The 16,695-nt window shown below is 38.1% G+C and overlaps 1 protein-coding gene across 1 annotated transcript; it reads left to right on the plus strand.

Moving 5' to 3' along the window:
* Nucleotides 1-1,530: 1,530 nt before the first annotated feature.
* Thor (eukaryotic translation initiation factor 4E binding protein thor) lies at nucleotides 1,531-16,461 on the plus strand. Its single transcript, XM_068366652.1, has 3 exons — nucleotides 1,531-1,859; nucleotides 4,527-4,691; nucleotides 14,263-16,461. The coding sequence occupies exons 1-3, from the start codon at nucleotides 1,712-1,714 to the stop codon at nucleotides 14,298-14,300; spliced, it is 351 nt and encodes a 116-aa protein (XP_068222753.1). The 5' UTR covers nucleotides 1,531-1,711; the 3' UTR covers nucleotides 14,301-16,461.
* Nucleotides 16,462-16,695: the final 234 nt, after the last annotated feature.

The raw sequence follows: 16,695 nt of genomic DNA on the forward strand, positions 1-16,695 counted from the left end.
AAATTTTAAAAACTTTAACAAAACAAGAGGAAGAGAAATTATAGTGTGCTCGATTCTACCCTCAAGCAAGAGAACTCTAACCCAAGACAGTGGAAGACCATGGTACAGAGGCTATGACACTACCCAAGACTAGAGAACAATGTTTTGATTTTGGAGTGTCCTTCTCTTAGAAGAGCTGCTTGCCGTAGCTAAAGAGTCTCTTCTACCCTTAAACAAGAAGAAAGTAGCCACTGAACAATTACAGTGCAGTGGTGAAGAAGAATTGTTTTGTAATATGTGTTGTAGGGTGTATGAGGACAGAGGAGAATATGTAAAGAATAGGCCACAATATTCAGTGTGTGTATGGGGGGCAAAGGGAAAATGAACAATAATTAGGGTAAACTAACACAATCGTACTTTGTAAAGTGAACTCCGGGACGAGAAAACGTTGCGTGATTCTAGGCAAGTTTTAGTGTTTGCAATATCTGCTACATGCCTCACTGCATGTCTGAATTGTCTGACCTACATTATGAAGGATATTTGAGATACACTTTGCTGCCATTTCTCTTCGCGTTGCATCCATTCTAGTTATCTGTTTGTACATAGTTTATATTTAAAGCTATTCAACTTTTTAGTCAGATATGATGATAACGAGAATGGCAAAGCAGAGCCCAAATATTGAGAAATAAAAATCTTCATCATATTAGTTTTAACCATGTGCAGACTTTTCTGTTTATGTTGAATGCTTGCATCGAACATCCGGTCCTAATGTAGAATAAAGTTTATTTCATTTCCTCTATGTCTACCACGCGATGAATATTTATAATTAGATATTTGATATGTGGAGGGTTTAGGATTCCCGTTACATAAGTGAAAACTCGTGCACGGGTAAATAACTGGTTAACCTAATGCGTAGTTTACTACTGATCACGTAACTGTCTACTCTAAGGTCGCCATGTGTGATGTTTTTACTTTTATGTACTTTAGTCATTGTAAACTGCTTGAAACAATAAGGTCGAATATTGACGTGCTTTTATGGGACTATCACATGTTTGTATTTTGCTTTGTGGCAATATAAACCCTAGATAGTGATTCACATGAGAATTAAGAGCTCGCTTATATTTACTCTGTAGGCTACAGACAGTGTGCTGGATAATTTATTTGTATTTACAAGATATTCGGTAATGTTTTAAGTGATGTTAAGTCTTTTTCTTTTTGGGTATTAAAATATTCTATATTCATTGAAGGAATTTACTATTTTCTTGAACGACATCAGGGAAACCTTTAGAAATTCACGAAGGGATGATAAACCACTCCGATTCTATTTGAAAACGTGGTCTTCATTTAATATTAGATCTGTGTGTTTTAACTATGTTGAATATTGTCTTTGAATCCACTGGAAAACCATGGAAGAATGAAATATCAATGTAATTTTATTACAAGCCGGATTCTACATTTAGTATTATATCTGTGCGTGGTTGATACGCAGCAGCAAATATTGTTTGCAGCAGCAAGGCTGTAGGTTCCAATAATATGCGCAGACGCCCCTGCCAGAAGCTCACGCTGTTCAGTTGTGTTGGTAGAGGGTTATGGTCGTAGTAGCACCGCCGAAAGACAGTCGCCACAAACGAGTTTTTACGAATTATCTCACGAAGCCGTTGTTGTTGCGTCGCAGAACTTTAGCAGATTTTTAGTCCAGTGTTGGTACAAACTTTTGATAATATAGTAAAACATGTCTGCTTCACCGGTTGCCCGTCAAGCCATAAATCAGGCTAAACCTCAATGTATTCCTCGTCGAGTGACCATCAACTCGCCGGCGGAATTGCCCAACGATTACAGCACAACGCCAGGAGGAACTCTCTTCTCGACAACCCCTGGAGGTGAGAGATACGTAACGTGTTCAATAATATCGTTGTGATTAATATGTTGTCATGCTTCTCTAATGTAGTATGCCTCTCGTAGGTCGTCCTTGGAAGAAGCAGGTGGGTTTGTTTACATTCTCGGTACAGGCGTTGGCACTTCACATCAGTTGGCTTGATCGTATGACAATCCAGTTGAAAGCTGTAATTATTGTTGCTATTATTTTGGTATTACGGTAATGACGATTTCAGACTGTTGACTATTTTAGCACTACTGTGGCGTGCCATTATTGGTTTGTTTGTTCAACCCATTATGTATTGATGCAGTAACTTTATCGGATACTGGCTTGTTGACAAAAAAAAAATGTCTTGCTCTGTACGACAGTGGATTTGTTGGTTGATGGGAATAATGATATTGGGAAATATTTATTTTAATTTCTAGTCAAATACATGAACCATATATATGGGAAAATATATAAACAATATGAGAAATAATTAACAATTAATATATTTTAAAAACAGTAACATCAAAATAGATATTTCATATATAAACTATAAAAAGGTTTATGTAAGCCTGTTCAACGTAACATTTGCTACAAGTTTTAAATTTTTAAGTTCTACCGATTCAACCACCCCATTAGAAAGATCATTCCACAACTGGAATAAAACCAATAGAGTACTGTTTATTATTGAGCCTATACGCTGATCAGAGATTGTTTTCATCATAATCAATTGCCGACATAAATTAGATTATACCAAAGTTCGAAGTAGATTGTACTTCCCTCTTGGAGATGCCTTATTGTGATGGTAGTGAAGTTGAAACTGAATGAGAGGGTGGGAAAAAAAAGGCTGTTATAGAACTACTTCCGGGAACTTGTGCATACATAGTTGGCAGCTCGTAATTGGTTAAAAAAGCGAGGTAATGATTAAGTCATACAAAACAAACCAGCTTGCACAAGCGAATGCACACATTACAAGTGCAATGTCGTAATGATTAAGTCATACATAAAACAAACCAGCTTGCACAAGCGAATGCACACATTACAAGTGCAATGTCCATAACTCACCATCAGTCTCCTAAATGTGAATAAACAATGGAATTAGGGTGAGAAATACTTCACATTATAATCAACTGATACTCAAGTTATTACAAACCTCACCCCCAAATAAACTTAGAGAAAAATTCCAAACTAGCCAGGACTTGTCCATTTCTTATAGTGAATTATAGTTTCGCTAGTACTGTAATTAAAGTATCATATATTAATTGTTTTCAGTGTCCAATATTACTGTACTAAATTTAACCTAGAACCTTTAACCCTTTCACTACAAGGCAGCGGATCCACCCTCAAGCTATATACGGTATGTGATTGGTCAACATTCTCACTTACTTCATAATAACCTATATTTCCATGTTTATTTGCTTTACTGCCGATTGCAAGAAGTTTTGCGAAAGGTTGCTTTATTTTCTATTGTATTTTACTCTTACCCAGAAAAAAAATTTCCATTCATTGTGAAATTATGGAATAATTTTTCAGAAATTTAATATTTTTTCCAAATAATCGAAAACCACTGTAATTTTTTGTAAAAACTATAATCATTGAAGCGACTGTATCCCGTAATACTTCCACGATTAATAGCTGTCGAAAGATACAACTCTTCAGTAACAATGCTCTTTATGTTATACAGAAATGTAATGAAAATATCTGTTTTCCTTGACACAAGAAGTATTCTAAAATTAATATTATAAGGTATACATTTAAGTAAAAAACTGATGACGAGAGAAGGGGGTATACAGATACTACCACTACGAGTTATTGGGTTCTTTGACTGGTTAGTTTAAAAAAAATAAAGATTGCTGTTATTATAATATTTTTATTAATTATTCATTACTTCTCTTGTGTATTTATACTGTATCCTTTCCTTACCTCACTTTTTTTTTTTTTTTTAACTAGGGTTGTATCTTAGCTTGTAATATTAATAACTAGAAAAGCACTCTTGCGAGTGCAGACTTCCACTACGACAGTTTATTTCTTGACTTTTGACTAAAATTGCAGCCAGATAGACGGGCGAAAACATAACCTCTTCCCAACTTCATTGGCACAGGTATTAATGCTGTGTAGAAGGTCAACAAATGTAAATAATGGCAGTAGGCTAACTTTTACTAATGAAAACAATGAACAATACTAATATGAAATATATAAGACTGAAGATATGTAGAATTGATAGTTGAGAAAAAAAATGAAATAAGAAGTCACATATGTGTCAACTTGCATTAGATGTAAATTGTTTTGGTGACGTTTTTGGAGTAGGATGTGTAGAACCGATGTTGGTTGAAGAACAGTGTTATACTTTGTGTGATATGAACACTTATGCCAACATAGAAATACAATTGAATAGACCTTACAAAATGTGGAATAATGACTAGAATTGCTAGTATTTCTGTTGGTGGTGGTGTGGTGAGATGTGAGGATCCTGTGTGTGTGTGTATATATATATATATATATATATATATATATATATATATATATATATATATATATATATATAGACCCATTACCCGTCACAGCACAGTATTCTAAAATTTCTGGATTTTGTAACCTTTGGTGATTTTTTTTTTGGGGGGGCCGGGTGGTTGGCTTTTAACATTCATAGTATATTTTCAAGCTAATAGTGTTTGTTTTGTTTTAGGTACCAGGATTATTTATGAAAGGAACTTTTTGCTGCAAATCAGGAATTCACCCTTGGCAAGGACACCCCCTAAAAATTTACCAGTCATTCCTGGTGTAACATCAAAAGATTCTACTGTCGTACATAGAGAGAATGGCATTATCCCAGAAGAAACCGAAAAGACAGGTGAGTTAGTTGGAAATTTTGTTGCTTTGCCATTGGATCTTAGAATTATTTTTGTTCCGGCAAATACAAACCTTATGCTCATCACATAGGAGCCTTATTTCGGCGCTACCTGAAACCAGCCGTTAAATTTTGTGAAGTGTAACTACCCTCTACTGGTTGGGGGAGCAGAGTAGCCTGCCACCCTGCTCACACCAGCTCTAGTAAACGTCAATTTTTATTTCGGTTCGGGAGAGTGCAGATGTGATTGACTCCTCCGCTTACCCTAAAATAAAGAACCATTTATTTTAAGAAGTAGCCTAAAAATGAAAACATTTCCCCTATATTTTTTTTTTTTTTTCCTCACAGGTTTGACTGCCTGTGAGAACCAGCATGCTGCTTTGTCCAGGAATTGAAGGTTGCCGATGCAGTAGCTTCATGTCTGTTGAGGATATGAATCCTCACGGCCTCTGTCCTACGTGTAGAGGTCACGTTGACATGCATGAGTCTCCTTGTGGGCAAATGGTCGCACTTCCAGCAGAAGAGGTTTAGCAGGTAATGAAAGAAAGGAGAGGGGTATTGTCCTCCTTTTAGGGTAGCCTCGGAAGGGAAGAAGCCTCTCCATCTTCTCCGTTGCTTCTATCTTGTCTCGATGGCCCTGCTCGTTCTCCTTCCCCTAGGAGTATAACAAGTACGAGTGACGCCCATCTGTCGAAAGCCTCCGTTGTCTCCCCTAAAGAAACGCTGCCTGCCGGCGCCATAGGAGTGTCTTTCCAACAAAGTAGTTTGTCTATTTTGCCCTTCCTTGGGGCTCATGGGTTCTCCGTGTAAGGAAAGGTTACAAGAGGTCTTGCTGTTGGGCACTTAAAGGGAGCAGACATTCTTCCTAGGGGATGAATTATCCTTCCGAGGCTCTGAAGAGAAATCTAAAAAGTCTTGCGCTCGCTCAACTGTTTCGTCCTCTGCTTCCCCTAACATTTTTACCGCTACGGCGGGCGTGCGTGAGCAGTTGCAGGCAAGTGCTGCTTGGAGTTGCTTGTCGGGGAATCCCTTCGTTGGGGACCCAGGGTCTAGCTACGGCTATGTTCCTTAGGCAGTTCTCAGAATCTCTTTGGGCTGGGTTCGTTCAGCCGGAGGAGAGACGAAGTGAGGTGTCTGGAGGTTGGCCTCAAGGTGTTAAGCAATCTTCCTTTCCGAGGGAGGGTAGTCCTTCACCAGGTGTTTGGTGATCTTCCTTCAAGAGGAAAGGTCTCCCTCACTAGGTATTTGTTGATCTTCCATCTTCCATTATGAGGGAAAGGTCGTCTTCACTGGCTTTTCTTCTGCAAACCTTTCACCTGCAAGGAGATTTTCCGTCAGAGGAAGAAGGGGTTGATAGTCCCTCATGCCCGTGGGAGAGACGGCCTTCTTCTCCGTAGTCTCTCCCTGGGGTTTCCTCCGAAGGACTTCGGATTCATCCATGCCCTGTTGTAGCCCATCAGAGTGCAGGATTTTGGAGCTGGACCATGATGGTGGGAGGTGATTGCCTGCGATCCCTCTCCATCGTTGTAGTGTCCATAGGACACAACATGGTACTATTCGAGGACAAGCTCTCGCGAGCTTGCTCCCCTTGTTCCTCCTTCTCCTAAGGAGAAACTTGATTTGCTGTCTAGGCTCAAGGTATGCAGCCACCTCCTGTTATCCTTCTCTCTTAGGGGAAAGGAAGACAATGCTCCTTTTCCCTACCATATATTAGGCAAGTAGGAGAGTTTCTTTTCTAGACATGTTAGCAAGCAAATGCACTGACCAACTTTCAGTGGACAAGTTTTGTGTGCAGTTTTACGCGCACTACCATTACCAAAATGGAAGGGCAAGCTCCTCTGCTGGAAAAAGGCAAGCATGCTCTTGTTATGCGCATTGCTTCCAGTGATACCAAAATGGAAGGGCAAGCTCCTCTGCTGGAAAAAGGCAAGCATGCTCTTTTTATGCGCATTGCTTCCAGTGAGTCATTCATCCTGATGTGCACTAGAGCTACATGCTCTGCACCTTAAAGGGCATCTCTTCATCTACAAGCATGTGCGCTAAGTCTACTAGCAAGCATTTATATAGACGCACATGCTGGACAATGGGTCTAGAGCAAAGGCAAGCGCTACCGTATCAATGCGCACAGGTACTTTTTTTACTTATATGTCCAAACTGACAACAAGTGCTGTCCGTACTTGCTACGCTCTCCATCTACGAGATATATTTTGCACGATGAACAGCGTGTTCCCTCTCATGTCTATCTCCTCATTAGGCAAGTGGAGGGCGCTCACTTCCACAGGGAAGACGAGCGCAATCTACCATCTTATCGCCTCCTTCCTTTTAACACAACTACTAAACCGAAGAAGCTAACATACCGGCTCAGTCCAAAATGCTTCCATTTTCAAAGGATGCTCCTTGGTATCTCGACCTTGTAGAGTCTTTGAAATAGGCGGTTTTGTGATCAACCACCAGTTACCCAATAGTTCTTTCACCCAGCACTTTACCCCACTAGAATCTTCCCTAGGGAGCGGAGGGTCATCTGACCCTAGACGCAGTGGCGATGCTAAGCACCCTCGTCTAATACCGCCTCCCAAGCCTCTGGTTTCATCCAGGTAACAAGAATAGCTAAAAACCAAGGCTCCTTCTGAACAAGACCCTCTCTGGGAGAGGTAAGGATTGGTTTCAATCATTCCTAAACAGAAGAGAAGACCCTTGGGAATACCGTACATCCACGTGTGAGTAGGGGTTCGAGTTCTCCGAGAGAGATCACCCTACATAGGCAACTTTTGGCTTTTGCCTATAGAATGAAGCCAGCTGAACCCTCATCCAAGGGTACAGATTTCCTCCTCCTGCTCCATCTGAAAGAGCAAGACCTAAAGAGAGTGGAATGAAGGAGAGATCTTCCTTTCTTGAAGGCCTTTATATCCGCCCAAGAGAAAAAAAAGGACATGAAAACGTTACCCAAGAACTGGCATTCTATGGATAAACGTCAATCACGAGGGGAACATTTGTTGGTTCAAACGTCTGCCTCTATAAGACCAAAGCATAGTGTTCTCTCTCCAAGGGTTCAGTCCTTGGGCAAAGGAACCCAGTTGGGGACCCAGACCCTCCCTGGTCTGCTATGGGTGCCAGCTTAGAGGAGGAAGAACCATTTGATGAAAGCTCAGAACATTCCAATTGAACGCCCTCTAACATTCACTAATTTTTACGTTTGTTTTTCTCATTTTAGGTAAGAATTTTATCATTTCAAAGAGTAAACGACAATTTCAGCCTCTTGCTAATACAGGTAGTTGTCGACTTACAACTAAAATAGTGAAGTTTCCGTAGATTTATTATGATGTTATGATTCGGCAATCATCTCGATCATATTTTATCAATATTTTCTTACTGTCTGTCATTGTTCCATTTTGTTGTTTCATAGGATATCATATGTTCTATTAGTGCATTTTGTATTCTATTTTTCAATTTTGGAAGCATGTCACCTATTGAGACGTACTTGAAATTTTGTTTACCTTTGGTTATGATCAGCTGATCTGAAAGTGCCGCATACATACCGTATCAAAATATGGTGTACATACGAATGGCAGTTTTATGATTTCTTAACTTGTTAGAAATATCTTCATGATGAATATTACATCAGCGCCAATATGTTACAGGAAATCGGTTTCCATACAGTTCGTCTTGTTATTACTATGCGTTTCTTGGCAGTGTCCAATTGATTTTTGTTGATAAAATCCTACCAAAACATTAGACATTATTGCATATTTTTGCCACTTAGGCTGTGGCTTCAAATACCTATTTCCAAAATGTGACCCATATCCGATGTTTTGGTAGGATTTCATCAACGAAAATCAATTGGACACGTCCCTGAAATGCATAGTAGGTATAATGCGAAATCGTTGTAGCTCTTTCTCTGATCCGTGTGTGTGTTCGCTCTCGCAATCGCATACGAGTAGTTCATTTTTAAAGATTCATACAGTATTCAATGTTGAGTTCAATATTAAGACTTTATATTTCATTAGACATTACTGTACTGTGTTTAATTGTGGTTTATTAAAGCACATTTATATTTTATTTTTCAATTACTTGAGCATATCAATAATCGACAAATACTTTTGATTTACTTACGGTTGGCATCAGCTGATCTCAAGGTCATGGTGCCGCATTACGATTATGCTCATATAGTACAAATATCACTGATTTATATAATTTTCTTGACATTCGAAATCTCTTCCATCTCATCAGCGCCAATATGTTATTGGGTATCACATTTTTCCATACAGTTCGTGTACAGACCTTATTAGTTATAAAAGGAATACGCACCCCCCCTCCCCTTTCTCTCTCTCTCTTTTTTTTTTTTGATTTTTAATTAGGTTCATTCTACATATTTCTTTGAACATTATTTGAAAATTCTTTATATCACTATTCGATGTTTCGATTATGGGAATAGTAACGCATCGGAAGGGAATCACTTGATTTGCCTCTTGCCTTCCGCCAGAAATATAACGTCATCAGACTTTTTTCTTGAAATTAGAGTAAGTTGTACTAATCTCATAACTAATGATACAGACCACTAAAACACTTGAAATCGTTACTCGGTGTTTCGACGATGGGAATACTGTAATAAGATTACTCAGTAACACACTGAAAGGAAATCATTCGGTTTGTCAGCACGCTTCCGCCAGATATATGACGTCACAAGACACATGACATAGACTCTACGAAGAATGACTTGCAAAATATGTAAATTAATTTTCTTTTTTCTTGCGAGAAATGAAAAGAAAGTACTAACTTACCAAGCAAACGTATTTCATTTTTATAATGTAAAAGGAAATATATTATTCAAGAAAGTATTTGTCCTATTAGTATACTTTCTTTAGATAGATATCGATCTATTATCAGAGATTAAATAAAACTAGTGTAGTCAAATTTATGCTGTTAGTACTCATGACAACCGATACAGACCCACAAAATACTTTGTATCGTTACCTAATATTTTGAAGGGAATCACTGTATTGCCCGGTCGCTTTCCGCCAGTGATATGATGTCACCAGACGTATAATATGAACTCGACAGATGTTAAAACTTTTCTTAATGTATTTTTTACTGAAAATAGGCACTGTATATTAACAATAAAAGAAAATAATTTACCAATATAAACCAGTTTCTTTTTATACAAGAAATCAGATTATTTCCTGGGAAATGTTCGTCCTTTTTCCGATAGACTTATGATGTCATCACCCAGAAAAAGAGAGAGAGAGAGAGAGTGTGTGTGTGTCAGTCTTCATTTGTGATTGAATTATGATAACTAACTTTTTTTTTCTTTTATTAATCCCCCAAAAAAGAACATAAAATTCATAATAATCATGATTTATTAACATTGTATTTGTAAAAATAAAAAGAAAAACTTTGAACGCTTGTATCTCAAAACTACTTATTGACCTTCAAATTCGTTAGTCTGCCTTAGTTTTTAAGATATAGTATTGAAATTTGGTATATGACTAAAAAATACATTATAAAACAATGAAATGAAGCTCCTTTTTTCCGTTTTTTGTTTCCTATTTTATTAATATTTTTTCCTGCTTTTTAGGGTTATTTTAAATACCATAATGAAAAAATTTATATCAGGCAAAAAAAAATACTTAAAAAAAAAAACCATATTATTGGAGATCTATATAGGGTAGTAATCCCAGATCTTAGTAATGATTATGAAGGGATGAGATAGAATTTGAAAAACACTATTTTCAGGATAAATCACCCTGGCATTGCAAAACCGAAGGTCAGAGGCAAAACTCCTATGCCGTTCGGAGATGTCCTAAGTCACCTTATTAAGTGGTATGAATGTCAAAGTCCTGTCACTAAAAATCTGCATTAGCCGGCCGGACCCCTTAAAGTCTTTCCCTGAATTTAAATAACCTAATTACTGTGCAAGAAGGTGGAAACTGCAGGATTACATTATATTGGAGTAAATGGAGAGCGTGGTGTTATAAATTATTATCCCCCTTGGGATCTGTCCATATTCCTATTAGCTCCACTGTAACATCATGCAGAAAGGTTTCCCGACCTACATCTGCTCACAGAAGCACCAAGAGAGCTCCCCACACTTCCCGATCTACTTAAGACAACCATACGTTAAGATATTACATCAAGAGATAACATTGCTTTGGCTTCACACCTGGAGGTTATCCAGTAATTGCTTGCAAAGAAGGGCTTTTTGATACCAGTTGCAAGGAGAATGGTAGGATACTTGCAGGAGTAGTCGGCCTCTGTATATCGGTCAAATTGGTCTGTCACTTGTGGTTGGTATTGTGAATGGGATATCACTCCTCTCAGTGCCTTCCAACGATATCAGAGGTTTTACTGTACTTCGGAGAGGAAGAATTTTGTTTGGTTTTGTCGGTAAAAGGCTATCGCTAACCCTTGAGCTTAGTATCAAGCTGAGTAAAGTTAACATACTCTGACGGAATTGTCTCAACACATGTGAAATTTGGATTTTACATACCCTCAGTCAGACCACCAGCTTGCATTGTGGTGAAAGTCATATGTTCTCTGAAAGGAGCCCCTTACAAACCTCTCAGTCAAGCCTCGGATTGAGACGACCCTGAAGACGGTGGGCCCCCTAGGCCTGGCTTCTGCGAAGAGAGTCGGTGAGCTTCATAGTCTGGCCTGTGACATAGCTTATCAAGGAGATGGGGGCAGGTGACACTCGGTTTTGTCCCAGAGTTCGTAGCAATAACTCAAAATCCGGCTGTAGCGAATCCAAGATTAGTCCCTTCTGTATTTAGTATCCGGTCTGTAATAGATGACTCTGATCAACTGATACTCTGCCCTCTGAGGTGCTGAGGAGATATCTGAAGAGAACTGAAAGGGCACGCCCATAGATCAACAGGCTCTTCGTCAGAAAAGGGAAGAATTAAAGGAAGCTTATGGAGAACTCTATTTCTCCCTTGATAAGGCAGGTGATTGAGAGAGCCATTCTTTAAGATAATCATTCCAGCCGCCATCCATCCCTCTGCCCATGACGTCAGGGGTATCCGTACATCCCTGGCGTTCAAAAAGAATTTATCTTAGTCGCAGATATAACAAGCTGACTTGTGGAAATGGCAAACAACGTTTACTCCCCATTACCTGCAAGACATTACCTACAGGAACCTAGGCACGTTCACTGTAGGTCCTGTGGTGGCTGTGTAAAACTTGGTCAACTAACCTTGGCTCCCTTGTAGGACAAGTAGCAGTTGGTTGAGGACAGACATTACCCACGAGTAAACTAGAATGAATGTGTGAGTGACTGACTACTTCCAATTTTATTCTCCTCTCTGGGGGTGCAGCATCCGAGGAACTCTGCGAGCTGACTTAGTGCAACCTAATGTGTATATGTATATTTGTCCCTATCCTCCATGCAAGGTAGAGTTTAGCAAGGGAAGGATTTAGCTCCAAGTTTACGCCTGCTTGATCAAGTCGCATTGCTAAATTCTATGCCAGCACTAATTGGCCAGGCCACCATTCAATAGGGTTCATGAGGTGTCAGGGTTCCCTCTTAACAGTTCAAAAGTAGCACAGAGTGATATCCTTGGACAGTCTCCAGCCAGTTGGGTTAGGGATTTCCATCATAAGGTGAGTCTCCTATGTAAAAAGCATAAAGTTTGTATCTAGTGCTGCAATGAATGACAAATTTGAAATATGTATTTTTCCTAACTATACAGAACTGAAACTTTTTACACGTACTGTTCCCACTATGACTTACCCTCAGAAGTCCTGCCGGCACTGCAAAGTGACAGTGTTTACTAGTACTGGTGTGAGCAGAGTGCCGGGCTACCCCTACTACCTTCCCTCCCGCTAACCAGCGAAGGGTAGCTACACCTCGTAAAATTCAACAGCTGGTTTCAGGCAGCCCCGAAATACTCCTATGTAAAGATCTTCAGGGTTGTATAGTTAAGAAAAATACAAATTTCAAATTTATCATTTTCCATATATAAACTAAAAACTTCAAATTAAAACAAGAGAGAGAAATAAGAGAATAGTGTGCCTGAGTGTACCCTCAGAAAAGAGAACTCTACCCCAAGACAGTGGAAGAACATGGCACAGAGGCTATGACACTATCCAAGAATGGTGATTTGGTTTTGAGGTATCCTTCACTGAGAGGAGCTGCTTATCATAGCTAAATTCTCTTCTACCCTAACCAACAAGAAAGTAGCCACTGAACAAAGGCAGTGCAGTAGTTAACCTCTTGAATGCAGATGTTTTTGGTAATCTCAGTGTTGTCAGATGTATGAGGACAGAAGAGAATGTGGAAAGATCAGGCTATACTATTGTGTGTGTGTACGTAAAGAAAAAAGGAGCAATAATGAGAGAGAGAGGTATACAGTATATATGGATGTATTACCGTCTGGTCAGTCAAAGGACCCAATAATTCTAGCAGTAGTATTTATATGGGAGACTGGTGCCCTAGCCAACCTGCTACTTACTATCTCCCTTATCCTTCTTACTAGGTGAATGATGGAAAGATATTTCCATTCCCATCAGTTTTATAAATGCAAATTAAAGGACTTAAGATTATAAAAAACTGTCCACATTCCCTTATGGAGTCCTAACGTAACACCTCTGGCATCTCTATGCTCAGGTAGCTAGGAGGTTGAACAGTATAATGACTTTGCTCCTCTTCAGGACCAAAGTACATTGACATTTCCTTGGTCATAGAAATCACCCATTTTAATTATTAGGAACTTCCACACCACCTTAGGCCAAGTCACATAGTAAAGGTTTGGGGTTTCTATTATGTATAGGAACAAATTACACATTTTTTAATAAATTTGTATTTTCCCTATCAATACAAACCTGAGACCTTCAAGTTGTATGACCCGCCTCATCCCCACTGATAGACCCCTACCAAAGGTCAAAGTGAGGGTGAGCACTACCTGTTAGGTAGACAAGGTTTCCTGCACCACCTTTCAGTTAGCTGTGTTTACCTTTTTTAAAGCCTAGCAGCCATTCCAGCTTTGAGGAATTCACGCTCTTATTAAAAATCTCACGTTTTTATGGTCAGGGAAAATACAAATTGGTTATAGAATAACTGTTGATTCCCTTACCGATTCTCATTTCGAGTTTTGTATGGAAATATTTTGGCAGTACGGCTGATCAGTAACCTTGTCAACCTTAATGGAATTTAGTTAAAAGTAGTGCTATTGAATAGAATCTGCATAGTTGTCCCATTTGATATGAATAACTCTAGTAATGTAGCCCCAGAGGAATTGTTATTCTTTCTTTTGAAGGTGAAGATTTTATAATTATCTTGTACTGCATTAGATATTACAGCTTAATTCAAGTAGCATTGCATGATTTAGATGGCTGTATACATCTCAAAAAGTATCTTGTATATCTTACATGCCATGATGTGAATTTTCAATTGAGCAAAAAAGTAATCTTAAGTATTTGCCATGATACTGCCAGGCTACTAAACACACTTTACAATTAATATTTTGCAATTGCTCTTTATCATTAGGTAATTTAAGGCCTTTTTATTTTATTGATAATATTAAGTCAGGAATGGTACGAGAAATCAGCTTGTTGACTGGACTCGTTTTATATTTTGCAGAGCCTGGTGAAGGAGACCAGTTTGAAATGGATCTTTAAATGCCAGTGTTACTGGACTCCAGCATCTCCAGGTCTCTGCCCATCTTTGCAGTTGTTAAAAGGTCAAGTTACACTTCATGGATAAAACGATAGTGTTTGTTGATTTGCAAACACTTGTTATTTGCTTATGTTACTGTGTTTTAGTAGGGTTGTAACTTACTACAATTTAACCGGTAACAGTAAAAGAAAGGCCAAATTTTTGTGATAAGACACCCTTATTCACATACTTAACGTTGTGTACAGGGTATCAAGTTGATGGCACAAATTTACTAGTGAAGTTTACATGGTCACTAATTTCAATGTAAGTTTGTTTTGATGCTCATAATTTATGCTCAAGGCTAGCACAAATTGTGTCAGCACCAGTATGCAGGTCTTTATGTGTCATACACCTTAGGGTGAATTTTTATACAGTATTTGAACTGCCTTATATTGAAGAGTAATGCACTCGGTTAAATTTATGAGGCATGTGCCATTGGTTGCGATTGGGTGGGTGGAACTGGATAGATGTAGGTAAGGCACTAGCTCCCAGCTGTTTAGCTTTTTAGTTTCTTTGATGTTGAACTTTGTATGTAATCTCTCTATATTTGAAATGATTAAGGACAAAAAAAAGTGCAATTATGATTAGATAATGATTGTTTTATTGCTTTTAAGATATTAAGTTGTATGCTTTATGCAAATAAATTTAAACTATTTTATAGGCGTCATTTATAAAGTGTATCTTTGTAACAGGCCTACTTAAGTAAATAAGAGGGTTGTTTGTAGGTGTTGCTGAAGGCATATTGGTTTAAGTTCCGGTGAACGTACTTTCATTGCATCGAAATCAAATTACAATTTGAGTATTTCTTTCAGGTTGTGCAGTATTGATATCATTGTACAGCATGTAGATACTGAAATGTGGTCACTTAATTTCTTTAATATATTTCATTTCTTGATGTAGCCAAAAGAATAGTCCTCTAGATTCCCAAGGGTTTTAGTATAGACGTATATTTTCGTATCGCCAAACTTTTGGCTTTGTAAATTTGAATACATTACATAACTATTTGGAAACATTTTGAAAGGTAATGATACTGACTTTTAATTTTACAATTTTTTGTATTGTAATGTTTTGCTTCAAAAGCATTATAAAGAATGGCATATGTACTGTTTTACTCATAGATAGTACAGTATTTGGCAGTTTTCAATTGCAGCCCAATCTCTTCTACCAGGGTACCCTAATCTTCCTGCCTGTAGTCCATTTCTAGGTTGATGAACTCAAGGGACAGGATTAGTTTTTTATTATTGTACTGTAGTTCATATCATTTAAACATTACAAGCTTGATGAAGATCATGCTAACCTTTGAACCATGCTGAACGATTTGATAAACTTCAGCATTACAGTTGCTATGTACTATAAATATTTGTTATAGTAAGTAGCAATACTTATGACAGCTGTGTGCCAAGATGGCTTTAAAAATTATCCTTCAAGATTTTATCAAGGATCCAGGCATGAACTAAAATGTCTTAAGATTCTTGATTTGGTATTAAAGTTGCAGTTTGTCTTTAGTACCCATAAATTGCTACCTTTATGGATCTTGTTTTTGTACAGCTTTGAATTTTTCCTGGAATTAAACTTTTGATTCACTTAGTGCCAAGTGTTCGTATTCTACTTTTGTCATATAGAGTGCCAATGATCTTTGCCTTGCATTCAAAATTGTCTCATTTAGGACATATTCTTCCATAAAATAATGGGTTTTAAGCTGGCTAAAGTTTTTCAGTTTTGCAGTGTGAATTGATATAGGAGTTAGGTTCCGAAGTACTTTGTGGTCAGAACTGGTTTCTTGATTTTAATGTTACTATTAAGAAGCTCAGAATATAATGGTTTTTTAAAGTTGAAATAGGTTATTGTTATATTTTAAAGTTAATGGAATTCAGAAATGTCCAGTTTTAATTTTTCTTGTAGTTTTATAATGATGAATATATAACCTTTATATAGTTTAAATGTGATAATGAGCTTCAAGTTGAGCTCAGTGTTTTATTCTTGTCTGGGAAACTTACGTTGTCTCAGGTATTTTGTTAAACTACACACTAAGGGTTTTCAGCATCCATTGAGAAGGGGCATTGTGAATCATGAGCTGATATAATTTATGAAATTCATAAAAAAATATAAAGTTGACAAAGTCTATCTGGTTTCTTCTTTACCTCAAGTTTGTGTATGGCGTACATACATACACCAAGGCACTTCCCCCAATTTTTGGGGTTAGCCGACATCAAACAAATAAAAAGAAGGGGACCTTTCCTCTCTACGTTCCTCCCAGCCTGACAAGGGACTCGACCGACTGCGGCTGGTACTGCTAGGTTGCCACAGCTCACCCTCCCGCGTTAAAGCTTTATAACGCTTAATCCCCTACTGCTGCTA

Source organism: Palaemon carinicauda, chromosome 44 (assembly GCF_036898095.1).
Source record: "Palaemon carinicauda isolate YSFRI2023 chromosome 44, ASM3689809v2, whole genome shotgun sequence".
NCBI lineage: Eukaryota > Metazoa > Arthropoda > Malacostraca > Decapoda > Palaemonidae > Palaemon > Palaemon carinicauda.